This window comes from Rhinopithecus bieti, unplaced genomic scaffold (assembly GCF_001698545.2).
Source record: "Rhinopithecus bieti isolate Rb0 unplaced genomic scaffold, ASM169854v2 scaffold_17861, whole genome shotgun sequence".
NCBI classification, from domain to species: Eukaryota; Metazoa; Chordata; class Mammalia; order Primates; family Cercopithecidae; genus Rhinopithecus; species Rhinopithecus bieti.
The window spans coordinates 3,643,549-3,657,989 of record NW_016809830.1 but is presented as its reverse complement, the minus strand read 5'-3'; the positions used below and the strand labels follow the sequence as shown (position 1 = coordinate 3,657,989).

Below are 14,441 nucleotides of genomic sequence, written 5' to 3'. Positions count from 1 at the left end.
ATATTTATCTTCCTAAATATTAAATATATTATTATATTATATAATATTAAATATCCTACCCAGCAAGGGGTAGGATAGCAGCCATGTGAGCCCTCATGGAGCCTGCAGACTGAGAGACCAGCTGAAACACTTGCCCTACTGTTCCTTCTCACTCTCTCATCCCTCCCAGTCCCCCGTGAGTCAGGAGTGTGACACAAGGCAGGGTAAATACACTTACTCAGGCACTTCTCCAAAGCCTTCCAGAGGCTGTGCTTCAGCAGCGTAGATCTTGGCGTAATACCTGGCAGTATTTTGAACATAGCATTCCTGTATCACCAAAATACATAGAGAGCCTCAGTGACCACAGGAAATTCAGACAGCATTGCCCAGTAAGACTATTCAGGAGATTTCCCAGTAAGGTCAAGCCAATGAACTGACTAGCCCATCCCCTGGCTGGGGTCGCAGAGGCAACAATTGTTAGAACCTAGAGTTGGCCACTTACAGAGGAGCTCTGAGACATGAAGAAACTGTCCCGGTGGAGGTCAAGTGGTCTCCGGGACCAGGTGTCCCTGAACTATAAAATTTCTCGAGCCAGCATGGGTGAAATTCACCCCAGAACTAAGGGGATTGGCCCCTCATCACATCATCGGGTGGCGCTTGGGGCACTACTGGGTTTCCTGTGAGATCTGCCATTGCAATCCCTTTTCAAAGGTGTAATTGAAGTAGTCAATAATGAACAGCATGACAAGATTTCTGCCTTAGGAAAAGCTAAGTGGATTCTGCATCCTACGCTGTGGGGCTTTTCTGAGCGAGAATCCAGATGCTGGGAGATTTTCCAAGACTGTGTCATATTTGAGATAGAGGGACTACTCAGAGAGAAAAGAAAAAAGAGGGGTGGATTGGGAGGAGAAAGGAATACAATGGACAGAATCCTATATTCAGAGAGCAGAGCTGCCTTCAGAAGCACGGAGTCCCACGTGACATTGCTATAGGATCACAATGCTTAGTGCTTGGCTGTACCTGAGAGATTCATCTGAGTTTAACCTATGGATTTTAATATTTTAAATGGTTTTAATTGTTTAAAATGTTTATAGTAAACATTTTAAAGGGGCACATAGCTTGTGAAAGACCCAACTTTCACAATTTCACAGTGAAATGTGTGGACCAGGTGTGGTGGTGGTTCATGCCTGTAACCCCAGCACTTTGGGAGGCAGAGGCAGGAGGATCACTTGGAGCCCTCCAGGAGGTCAAGACCAGCCTGGGCAACATAGGGAGACCCTGTCTCTGAAAAAAATAAATAAATAAAAGTTAGCTGGGCGTGATGGCATGCGCCCATAGTCCTAGGGGACTACTTAGGAGGCTGAGGCAGGAGGGTTGCTTAAGGCCAGGAGGTCAAGGCTACTGTGGAGCCATGATCATGCCACTGCACTCCAGCCTGGGGGACAGAGTGAGAGCCTGTCTCAAAAAGCAAAAAAAAAAAAAGAGGGAGTGAAATATATGGACCAAATATGTGGAAAGGAGGAGGAAGGATCGAGAGAAGCTAAGGCTCTCCTGCCCTCTCCTCTCGCCTCAAGTTCTATGATTCAATAACACAGAGAAATGAGAACTCAGCTAGGGACTTGTGTCTGTCTCTCTTCCTATTTTATGCGCTAACATTAAACCAAACTCAGGAAGGCAGAAAACAAGATCAATGCTGACTCTTCTGGAAATACCCCACCCTCTCCCTCTCCACAAACAAACCCAAACAAAACACTCCAGCAACTACTGCTGATGTTATCTGTTCCTGGGGACCCAGGCATCTAGTGTAGATTAGAACCCCCACTTTCCATATCATCCTAGGTCCAACTAGATTGAACCCCCCAGGGATCTCATAGGGCTTCTTAGAAACAAAATCAGTTACATCTCAGGTTAGAACTGGTGAGGCGTCTCTAGGCATTGGCTGAGTCCCCAGTAGCTGGCATGAGGCCAAGAAATTACTCCTGAGAACTGAGATTGAACTTAGATTGAATTGAAACCCCCAAAGAGGAAAAACACCCTTTTGAAGACACTCCCATCAATCCTGAGTCTGATTTTCATCTCGTCTTATCGTGGGTGGCTCTCACACCAGAAGCGACAGCCTTTGGGCAGATGGACCCACCTGGGCAGCGAGCTTATAGTTCCTTTGGATGAGCTCATCATTATTTCTGGTCCCATAGGCAACGGCATTGTGCACCTTAAGCACACAGGCATGGCCAGGTTTGAAGACGGGCGTGAGGCCGTGCATCACTGTGCTGCGGAAGGCTTTGCGGTGAACCCCTTCTCCAAAGTGCAGCTCCTCCGTGGCGATCTGACCACGCAGGCGGCCCCCAAAGTAGCTGTCATGGAGGAAGTCTTCTTTGAAGATGAGTTGGCTGAATTCAATCTCTTCGCATCCTGAAACACAGCACAGCTTTGGTTGGAAAGAATACCTCCCAGTCCTGCTCCTTAGCTAATTCCACATGGGGAGGGTCCCCACACAAGGACAATGACAAGGCTGACCTGCAGAACCAAGAGGGGCGGCCACACTTACCCTTCAAAAGAGGCATAGCTAAAAGAAGAGATGAGTGGGTTGGTGAGGAGGAGACAGGTCATTGAATGAGAATGTGGGAACATCAGTGAGAGATGGGTTGGAGCAAAACTGGAAAGATCAGGAAAAGAATTCTAGACAGACCTGGAAAATATAAGTGGAACCAAGCAAAGTAACAAAAGGCAAGTTGAAAAGATGGGTAAGTGTAGAGGAGGCAAGAAAGACCAATGATAAGATCTGATAGTATCGGATCCCCCTTTTTTTCATTATTGCCCCGCCACCCCCGGAATCTTTGCTGGAATTTGTTTTAATTGCCTGCCATGAAAGCTTAATACCACAAATATACTATCTGTTTATGTACCATATGTATATCTGTGCTTTATACAGAAAAAGAGTAACTTTTTTTTGCCTGCCAAGAACCAGTGCTGGTCCTCTTGGGAGCAATACTGCCTCCATTGAGAAAGCATGTGATAAGTTTAAGAAACAAGTAGCAATAAACAAAACAACAACAACAAAAAAATAGTAAAAAGAATGGCCTTTGAAGAGAAATTGAAAAAAAGGTAGAATTATTTTGGATTTATTTGTAAAAAGAAAAGTAGAATTATTTTGAGTTTTCTAGCAGCTGTTTTTTTTTCCAGAGTGGATTCTACACATGTTTGAGATGACAGTGAATTTAATCAGGAAGGTCCATTTTAAACTAGAGATGACCCAGTCAGACTTCTCATTCACCGAGAGAAGAAAATTAGGTGGCTTTCAATGAAATACGATTGTTTGGATTTTTAAAATGCTTCCCACTTCTCAAAACTGATGAAAACTGACATCTTTCTGAATGTTTACAAGAAGAAAGAAATCATAGATTGTGTGAAAAATCTTACTTCATGTTTCCATATACAATGCTTAAGGAAATATTTTTCTTCTCCTCTCAAAATATTTCAAATCGTATGATTTGAGACTGATGGTAGCTATTGAAACTGTAAGGAGACTGAAACTATTCTGATAGGATATTGATTAAGGTCAGGGCCTAGTTACTGCCAGAAAGAAAGAAAGGGAGTGAGGTTCCGTGGATTTTCAAACAGAAAAACTAGGTAAAGAGCTAGAAGCTTCTGGAAGAAAGAGGATATTCCTAAAGGTGCTCCTAGCATTTTCACAAAGGCCAGCAGTAGACTATGGGACATCTGAATATGTCGCCCTCAAATCTGCCTCTTTGGTAAAAGGATTGTTGAGCTGAAGGCAATTAAGAAGCAGCAGAGGCAAGAAAGCTCCCTGCCTTCCCTCTATTTGCCTAAAATCAGGACATAAATTTATAAACACAAAAAAAATTCTACTCCCCCTTCTACCAGGAAGAACAAAGTTTAATGACTGAAGACAACTTTAGACCCTGATGAGCCTGGAGATGAGCAGCAGACATTAACAAGCATTAATGAGAATCCAGATGCTGGGAGATTTTCCAGGGCTGTGGAAATGCCTTTCCACAAGCTACTGCCCTTACCTACCCAAAGTCCTTCTCTCTGCCCTGTCACTTCTCTAAAAATGCACCATTCTTTGTTGTAGATGCTGTATAAGCTGGAATTGAAATCCCTTCTTAAATGAGCACTTCTTGAGTGTCTCCCATGTATATATGAATTATACATGCTCATCAACTTGTTTGTTTTTCTCTCACTAATCTTTTGTTACAGGGATCTGTTCCAACTAAGAACTTATGAAGATTGAAGAATAAATTATTTTTCTTCCCCTGTAACTCCTACTGAGTAACTTGTCCTAGGTTTCTGGAGAGAACTGGGTTGGAGCTGCATGAAAACAGGCAAATGGGACATTTTCTCAGATAAAGTTTTAGGCAATACCTGGATCACAGATTTTACTCTAAGTCACAGAACCAGGAAAAAAAAATTAATTTATGGAGAAAAGCACAGTTTTATTTTAACAGTTAAATTTAAAAATTAGGTGAGAAAAGAGAGAGAGAATGCTTTTCTGTATCCCACACCTTCTCAGTTCCATTCTAGTTATATGATTAATGTTAACAATTTGGCCTCTAATACCACTTACAGAGTATAGGAAATGTTATATGTACATACCTCAGAGCCCAATGAACATGAGTTATCTCTGTCACATCCTGTCTTCCTTCAAAACCCTCACATTTCTAAAATTTAATTATTAAAAGTAAAAAGTTTGTGCACCTTATGCTTTAAAATTCAGCAAATCTAATTAACTGAAGATAAAAGTTGGTCCAGGACATATGCTTAGAAAGTTGGAAGGAAAATTTGTTTGCATATTACTACATGTGGTAAAATTAATAACCCTGTCTATAATTTCCAACAGAAATGCTTATTTGACAAAGATAAAGCCATGAAAGAAAAAAAGAAATCTTAAACCTATTCTTTGTCTCTTGAAAATCCTGCAGGGCAAGAGCTGGAGTTCTAGGTGGAACTTTCCAAGCTGAAACTCATCTACTGGGCCTTCCTTTACAGAAAGCAGAAGGTATAGACTCTGCAGCTCTGCAGAAATCTGAAAGGACAGCCTGTCCAAAACCGTCCTCCGCAGTGACAGCGGAAATGAGCGCGTCCGCTTGGTTAGAGTGTGCACCTCTTTTAAAGTGAGAGATGGAGGTGAGAATTCATCCTTTAGAACAATTTCTTCCCTGGTAAGAGTAATGAAGGTAACAGGAGAACTGGGCACCTGAGGGGAGGCTCAGGAAAAGCATGTAGCAGTGTGAGTCTCGGGTTGTAGAGAAGGTGCAACTTTCTTTGCAGCTTTGCAGAGCCATCTGTTGCCAGGACTCACACTCCACGCTGCCTAAAATCCCTGAGAGGGGGCAGTTCCATGAGAAAGAATCAGGAGAGAGTGGGTGTGGTGGTTCACATCTGTAATCCTGGAACTTTGGGAGGCCAAGTCAGGTGAATCACCTGAGGTCAGGAGTTTGAGACCAGCCTGGCCAACATGATGAAACCCCATCTCTACTAAAAATACTAAAAATTAGCTGGGTGTGGTGGCAGGTGCCTGTAATCCAACTACTTGGGAGACTGAGGCAGGAGAATTGCTTGAACTCGGGAGGCGGAGGTTGCAGTGAGCCGAGATCTTGCCATTGCACTTCAGCCTGGGTGACAGAGCAAGACTCCGTCTCAAAAAAAAAAAAAAAAAAAAAAGAATCAGGAGAGACTTATTGGAATCCACCAGACAGACTCGCCAGATGAGTGTTGGGAGATCCCAATGCCTTACTGAGGTTCCTTGCTACACCCATACATTGTGAAATCCAAATCAACTCAGAGAAACCATGAGGATACCTGCAGCCGCTGGTTACAAAGACTGCTCCGAGGTACAAAAAAGCAATCCACAAATATATTCATAAAACATAACATCATCATTAAATTGGGTTTCATTTTGTCCATGATTCATTTCCAACTTTCTCATGAACTTAGCTTTATTAGTTTTTAAATTAGAGACCATCTTGTAAAAGATTATTTATTCCTCCTATAGAGAATTAAATTAATAAACTGTTTAGTGAGATAGTCCTCTAAATTAAAACAAAAAAATGTGATTAAAAGCAATTTTCCAAATCAGCTGGGTGCAGTGATGAGCACCTGTAGTCCAGGCTCCTCAGGAGGCTGAGGTGGGAGGATCATTAGAGTCCAGGAGGCCGAGGCTGCAGTGAGCTATGATTGTGCCACTGCACTCCAGCCTGGACGCAAGAGAGAGACCCTGTCTCAAAGAAATAAAATAAAAGTAATTTTCGGCTTCTTTATCTGAAGGTACAAGGATAGGGAGGGGCCAGGAATTACTTCCCCAGTCGGGTGAGTCAGTGAAACTGACACCCCCAGTCACAATGGGGCCAGAAACCGGGAGAAGGTGATGTCATCAGGGTTCAGACCCAAGCTCTGTGGCTGAAGTCACTGGGCTACAGCGGTGGTACCATTTCCACCAAATGGCCAGTAGCTCATCCCCACTGGGGTCTCTCGCCTGACTAGTAATCCTTGAGAAATGAGCTTATGCAAACCTAAACCAATAAAGCCATAGCAAGTGTCTGCGATGTGAATGCCAATCAATGCTAAGAAGCTGATGAAACAGAGACTCCTTTCTGAGAGTCTTTTTATTTTCTAAGGTATTAGGAGGAAGGGGATTCTTTTGCATATTTTGCCTTCTGGGGAGATGAGAGCAGAAATGGAGGAAGGATTTTAAATTATAACACACATATGCTACACACTAAAGATGGGTATTTAGCATCTGAGTGGGTTTGTGAAGAGCTTGTATTTAAGTTTACTATTTTGGGTTAATATCACAATATTTGCTAGGCCATTTCTTTTTCTTTTTTTCTTTTTTTTTTTTCTTTTTTTCTGAGATGGAGTCTTGCTCTGTTGTCAGGCTGGAGGGCAGTGGCATGATCCTGGCTCACTGCAACCTCCGCCTTCCGGTTCAAGCCATTCTCTTGCCTCAGCCTCCTGAGTAGCTGGGATTACAGGCATGTGCCACTACGCCGGGCTAATTTTGTATTTTTAGTAGAGATGGGGTTTCACCATGTTGGCCAGGATAGTCTTGATCTCTTGCCCTCATGATCCCACCCGCCTCGGCCTCCCAAAGTGCTGGGATTATAGGCGTAAGCCACTGCGCCTGGCCTATTGCTAGACCATTTCCAAGTCGAGATCTCAGTTTCTTGCTTTTGATACACTGGATGTGACTGCATTTTGATTACTTTTATTACTTGCTTCTGCAGAGATTTCAGGCATTCTGTTTGTTTTAAAAATCAGTACATGCAGTAAATCTTTAAGATGCTAGTTCAATTAACTGTCAGAATTTATCCATATTTCTCCTAAAACTGACAGTGGATCCTCCCCTGTGCTGAAAGTCATGGTCACATGGGGTGAGGTTGGACCACTGTGGTGTGTGGAACTGGCCTCCTGCAGCTCCTGAGAGCAGATGACGGGCAGCTCTTCCCAGTTTCATGATGTGTGATGTCACACTGGTGGTTTAAAAGTGGCCACACTGAGAGTATTTACATCATGGAAACTGTAGGACTCAGAACTTCCCCAACCCTCGGCATGTTGTTAAATATTTACCCCAGCACACCACCAGCAAGGGTGGGCATGGGTGGGCGTAGGTGGGTGAGTAATTCTCCTTAACAGGGAAGACATGGCAAACACAGATTCCACCAAACTGTGGAAAATTCAGTGGGTGGCCCGGGGACAGCACGAGCATTCATGAACAGCAGTGTTAGGCTGTGGCTAACACCAGGTGCCAAAAGAAAGCAGAGAAACACATCTTTTCTTTTCATTAAGACACAAACGAATAAAATAATTCTCCAGACACCTGGCTGTCTTTGGGAATCTGCTCAGCTACTCAAACTGAAAAGAAAATTGAAGAAACAAAACAAGCTGTATAAGTCCCAGCAGCTGAAAACTCCCATGCAGTAGGGCTGAATGCAAGACCGATGCTTAAAGGGAAAAGTCAAATCCAAACTCCCCCTCTACGTGTTCCCCAAAACTCCCCTGCTATAGTGTACCATCCAATTCTGGATATCTGTAGTCTAATGAACTTACAATAGGAAGTATGGCCCTACATTCACATTGAATTGGCTCATGAATTGTCATTCTTTTCTCAAGTCACGCCATAGCTCTCCTTCTCAGTTGGAAGAGTCCATAGGATTACTGCTTCTACCCTTTACTCCAGGAGCTATTTTATGCTTTATGGCAAGCCCATTTCCTCTGGCAGGCCAACTCCAACTGACTTACCTTTAGTATCCTGGCGACTTGACAGTTGTTTGAGAACTAGAAGAAGACAAAGCAGAGAATGGCTTCAGTACAAATGTCCATTGTGAACGGGCAGGGGCCAGTGGTTTTCACTGAAAACTGAAAAGCTGTGGTTTACCTTCAGCTGTGAGGTTAAATTCAGCAGTCACTTTTCCATAGCTGTTCTTGATGCAGCAGTAATAGAGGCCCTGGTCCTTCAGACTGGCTTGAACGATGGCAAAGGAAACAGTGGAGTTGTCCCCTGCACTACAATGAGGAATATTCACATTGACACACTTCATCATTCTACGGTTGCGTTTTTTTTCTAATATATTTAAGAAGAAAGAAGCGAAGGCTTCCCTGCTCACATGTTTTCAGCCAAAGAGCTGTCCAAGGGGCAAAATCACGATCCGCTGTTTAAATAATTGATGCCTCCACAGAGGAGAGTCATTACATTTTGGCTAACACGCTCACTCCAATAAGCAGTATGAACACAAAGAAATGTTCAGTAGGTTTAACTGCCATGAGTAGAGCCAAGAATTGAAATTGTGAGTTCTGGGAGCTGTTGTTAACATTTCTGCTCAGAATTCAGCTCAATTGTGTGACTAATCCGGGTGTCCTGTGCTTGACGGAAAGTCTGAAAACTCCAAACCCCAAACTTACACAATAAGTAACAAGAGAAAAGGGGGTTCTTAGCTTTATGCTACCTAAGGATTCATGACTGAGGACCCCTTTATAATAGTGTCCTGTACTCCCCTAGTGAGGTACCAACCATTCAACTAGTCACCCACCCAATATTATTGAGTTCCAGTCACTGTGCTATGAAAACTAAAACTGGAGGTGGTGGTCGTGTTGGTGGTGATGATAACGGTGATGATGAGGCTGAGAGCCAGTGTGCACTGAGCATTTGCTATGTACCAGGCATTGTGCCAAATCACATAAAGATCAATTTCATGATGTCCTCAGAACAACCTAATGAGAGAACTACGTTTACTATTCTCAGTTTGCAGATGAGGAAACTGAGACATAGAAAAATTTAAGCAAATGATTTTGACCTCATTAAGCTGCCTTCCCAAGTAAATTATGGTTCCTGCCCTCAAGTCTGGGATAATCTGAAATATAGGTAGAGCCACATATTTATTCCAAAGTCTCAAACAAAAAACTTACTTTAGAGCAAAAAAAAAAAAAAAAAAAAAAAAAAAAAGATATTCAAATGTTCTGGTTTTGTTCTTTAAAATGAACTTTGTTTAACCATTCACCAAGATTCTGTGTGTTTATGTGTATACATGTGTGTGGTGTACATTTTAGCTTGGGTTTGTTTCATAGTTTAACAACAAAAATTCACCGAGCTTGAGTTTGTCTCAGTTGCATGTTCAAAAAAAGTGTTCATTATTGGTTGTTTTTTCAATAGACTTCAAGCCTCCAGTATATACATTCCTTCCCTGGAATATACCAGTGGCTTAAAACAAAGTTCACGAAATCATTCAACTTCCTTCATTCCTGGGGGCTCAGAACATATCCCATTGTACGGTTAAAACTGGATGTGAACAAGTCCAGTTATAAGGGGGAGATTTCCAGAGAGGGCAGTAAAACACTGAGCGGGCCACAGAGGAGGCTTGTGGAAAGTCCTTCTCCAAGGCTCTAGGATCGGCACAGCCTTTCTGTCATTGAAAGGGGCAGGCAAGGGCTACCTGAAGGGCTGGGGGCTGAGCTAGAACTGTCCCGTGAACATCTTCCTTCCAGCCTAGAAATTCTCCGATACTTGGCCCAGAACCATGAAGACCGTTTTTCCTGGCTTGACCCATGGTCCCCACCCAAGGCTTTCTTCTAGAAGGAATACATATAGGAGTCAGAAAGGTCTGGACCGCAACCCTGAGGCTGACCTCAGGTGTACTATGTAGCCTCTCACCCTCAGTTTCCTCCTCTGTGAAAGCAGAACGAGCAAGATCACAGCTCAGATGTGTCATAAGGAGTAAGTGACACCAGCGTGTGAAGCTTTGGCGAAAAGCCCAGTCCTGAAAGTGGTCACGAGTCATTACTTCATGGTGAGCAGTAGTATTAGTGGGGAACAGTAGTATTAGTGTGCTTTCTCCATGAAACAAAACTACCTCGGAAGTCCCAAAGAGTTCTATCCAACATTTGTGGAGTATCTGCTCTGTGCTTAGTACTGGGGGATTCAATGATGAAAAAAAAAAAAAGGCATAGTCCTTGCCCTTGAGGGTCTTCTAATCTGGGAGGAAATGGACAAACGGAAAATACCAATACAGCTATAGAAAGCAAAAACAAGTGACCTTGTGCCTTTTTTTACCAAGAGGGTAAGCTCAGTTTCATATCCTCTTACCCTGTAAGGGACAAATCTTTTTACCTTAGGAAATGGCCACAGACAGCAGAACATCAGTGGTGATTAGCTGTGCAGACAAATGCAAAAGAAGCCCATGCCCAGAGTGTGATCAGAGGAACACAAAGAATGAAATTGGCTGCAGGGAGAGGGTAGTTAGCATGGGGGCTTCTCTGAGAGACCCCATCATCCATCACCAGCCCTAAGCAGCCAGGGCTTGGCAGCGCTCCCATCCGCCACTCAGTCTGGCCTGAGAAGCCCTCGGGTTGTTTCTCTCAGGGCCATCCAAGGAGATCCCGCCATCCCAGCAGCCAGCTCCTCATTCACTGGTTCCCAGCAGGAACAACATGACCTGTGCTCCATGACCTTGCTCAGCTATCAGCAGAGCCACTCCACGTGGACAGCTGCACTTTCAAAAGCCCAGGGAACTCAGAAGGACCTCTCTCCCCAGAGTGGAGAATGGGTTCCTGGTTACCAAGAAGGTATTGATAGCCAAATAGCACCAGAGGGTGCCACCTTGAGGTCTCCATGGAGCCAAGACATGCCACTGCTACACAGAGACTCAAACCAAGCTACCACTTTCTTCTTATTGGTTTCTTGGAAGTATATTAGTCTTGCCCTAACCACAAGAATGTCTTCTGACACCTAATTTCCACACTTTAGCCTGTTAAGGAAAGTACCCAAAAGTTGCGGACAAAGACAGGAGGAGGATCACAGTCATTGTTCAACAGGACCACTTGAGGATGATCTACTGAAAGGAGAATGCTTTGCTATTTCCCCATTACACAGAACCCACGCATAGAACCATTTACATAGAACCTGTAACCTAAAAGTTACAGGTTAACTTTTAGGTTCCCGTGCAATAGAAAAGATAACTCCCAAAGTTTATTACCTGTCAAACATTAACCAGTGTTATATCTATTTCAAAATGTATTTCCGCATTCCTTTACCTGATTGACTATCTAAATCTTCATTCCTCAAATGCTCCTTTGAACAATCTTGCCATTGTACAGGTTCCCTCATGATTTAGTAAGTTCAAGAAGACCTTTGCTCCAGGTTGATGTTATATGTGAGAGATTTCAACTCTTTGAAAATGATACAAGGACAGTGACACATTGCATGGAGACACAAGTGAAGGGAAACGCTGGACTGGAAGTAGGCATGAGAGAAATTAGCAAACATTTGAAAACCCACTTGAAATAATGTAAATGATCTCTCAATAAACAAATGAGTTATGACTCCTAAATATTCTCAAGTGTTCGCATGGAGAAAGCAGATGGGTTCAACTAAGCCAGACACTGTCACCAAGGAGAAATGAAGCAAACATCACTAGGAGTCAGAGGCCTTGGCCACGCGTCATCAGTAAGTAGAATGCTTCCTAATGACATATGCTCCCCAGGGGAAAGTCAGATTTATGGTAAATACATATCAAATGGAAAAGGGACATGCAAATATTCAAGTGGTAATTCTGAGCTCAGAGCAAGGCTGATGAATGGAAAAACAGTGAAAATGCCCGTTAATTGTTCTTGGCTGACAGCTTCAGAAAATAATTTAAAATAATTAGTATTAGTACCTTTTTAAGTGAAGCTCTAGGGAAACTCCTTGACTTAAAAAGCAAACCATATCCTTTCCATTATAATTCTTCTTAAGCCATACCGAAGACGGGCAGGGTAATGGTGACATTTTAGGCAAAGTGGTTATTCTATCAATCACAATCCAGTTAAATGCTCTGGAGTGATGTTAGTAGAAATGAAATCATAGCTCAAGTATTCCATCATTACATTTGAGAAATAGTTTCCAGACATACGTTCCAAGTAGACATATATGGTTTAATTAAACAGAAAACTCAGATTTTCTCACTTTTTCAGTCTACTGGTGAAAAAAATAAGGGGATTGGAACCCCTCCCATATCTTAGGGAGCTAAACTGGGAACCCCTTTGGCAGAGGGTTGACTTTCGAACCAGGTGATTTGTTTCTAGATTGTGTCAGATGAAGCTTGAATTTATCAGTTCACTTGAAGAAGCATTTATTGCCAAGAAAAGCTGCTTAAGGAAGCCATTAATCTGGTTCATTCCACAGGGGATATTCTTGGCAATGATTCTCACTCTCATCTCTCTCCTCATTCTTCTCTCCTTCATTATCTTAAGGACATGGCCAGACGCGGTGGCTCACTCCTGTAATCCCAGCACTTTGGGAGGCGGAGATAGGTGGATCACTGGAGGCCAGGAGTTTGAGACCAGCCTGGGCAACATGGCAAAACCCTGTCTCTACTAAAAATACAAAAGAAAATTAGCCAAGCATGGTGATGTGCTCCAGTAATCCTAGCTACTCAGGAGGCTGAGGTGGGAGGATCACCTAAGCCCAGGAGGTGGAGGCTGCAGTGAGCCATGACTGCACCACTACACTCCAGCCTGGGAGATGGGAGTAGGACCTTGTCTCAAAATAAAATAAAATCACAGGGACCCAGAAATAAACAGGTGTTCCCATATTAATGATGGCTGCTGGTCACCCTCAATAGCTGTTACTTTTCTGTAACCTCATAGATTGCTGTTGTTGTTTTTATTCATCTTCTAAGCTTTGTTTGACCTTTATCAGATTACTGGGAATTTATGAAACAGAAAACACACCCAAGTTAAATTCACAGACATACAGACGAAAGCTCTTTAATCTTAGGACCACAGAACCTCAGCCTAGAATATCATTTGACACGTTCCTTTCCCTGATTTAAAAAACGTAGTGAAAGGTTGTGTGACTTCCCAAAACCCCAGAACTCAATGGTGGCAAAATCCAGGCAAGAATCCTCCATCATTTTCCCCATACAGACACTTGTCTTCCAATATTTAATCTTTTTAAATATTGTGGGTGTGGAATCTCTGCTTCAATTTTCCTTTTCACGTCCTAGAATTTATTCTTTTCTTTTACAACCACATTGTGAAATAAACAAGCAACAATTGTGAAAAGTAACCAGGGAAAAACATCGCACCTTCTCTGCACTTGGGCTATGGACTTTGAATCTTTTGTCCAGCAGATAGTAGAATCTTCATGAATTTCTGCAAATTGGCAGCTTAATTTTACATTTCCAGAGTGTTCAGGGAACATCTCAGCTTGGATCTTTTTCAGTAATACTGGAGCTAGAAACAAAAGATTTGAAGGTCAGTGTAGCAAAAGACTTTCCCATTTCATATCGTTTAATTCTCATAACAATTCTGAGAAACAGGAATACTAATTATTACCCCCAATTATGGAAGTGAGAATTGAGTCTCTGAGGGGAGAGGTAGCTTGCCTAAATAGTCGGAAAATTAACAAATCAACCTAATAGAAAATGCTCGCTTCTGTTACTTAAAATTCAGCCTGTAATGCTGAAAGTGAAATAGAACTTGAGAGATTTTTTCTAAAGGGGATGAGAGGTGGGAGGATTGTAGAAATCTATTCTATAGGATGTCAGCCAAATAAAGATGTTGTTAAATGATTATGAGATCATCCAGTCGAAATCAGAGCTGGGGATTAGGGAGTAGAATAAAATCTGGATTATCCAAAAAACTATGGCTAAGCCCCCAAAATGTAAAAGATATCTCAACAATAGGTTATTGGCTGAATAATATTCATCCATCTTTTCCCCTTTATCACACTTGTCTTTGCTGAAGATAACCCAGTAGATTGCAGTGATGTCTGATATCAACCTCATTAGCAAAAGATAACAGAAGCACAAAGGAAACAAATTCCACCGGTTGGGCTGAGACCTTTGAATATCACCTCAGTATCAGTGATGAACAGTTAGTATGCTAACGTGTAATTAGCCAGGGCAGCCACTGGGCGGCAGCCTAGACATTAGAACAAGACAAGGATGAGCCCCGCCCCTCCCCAC

The 14,441-nt window shown here is 42.7% G+C and overlaps 1 protein-coding gene across 2 annotated transcripts in view; it reads right to left on the bottom strand.

The window, feature by feature from the left end:
• Nucleotides 1-14,441, bottom strand: part of ALPK2 (alpha kinase 2) — a 148,391-nt gene that overhangs the window by 33,220 nt on the left and 100,730 nt on the right. For both annotated transcript variants that reach the window (XM_017890519.1, XM_017890520.1), the window contains 5 exons: nt 13,560-13,707; nt 8,378-8,505; nt 8,242-8,277; nt 2,117-2,391; nt 218-306 (listed from right to left, as the gene is read on the bottom strand). In XM_017890519.1, coding sequence (XP_017746008.1) covers nt 218-306; nt 2,117-2,391; nt 8,242-8,277; nt 8,378-8,505; nt 13,560-13,707 — 676 coding nt within the window. The remainder of the gene's footprint in view (nt 1-217; nt 307-2,116; nt 2,392-8,241; nt 8,278-8,377; nt 8,506-13,559; nt 13,708-14,441) is intronic.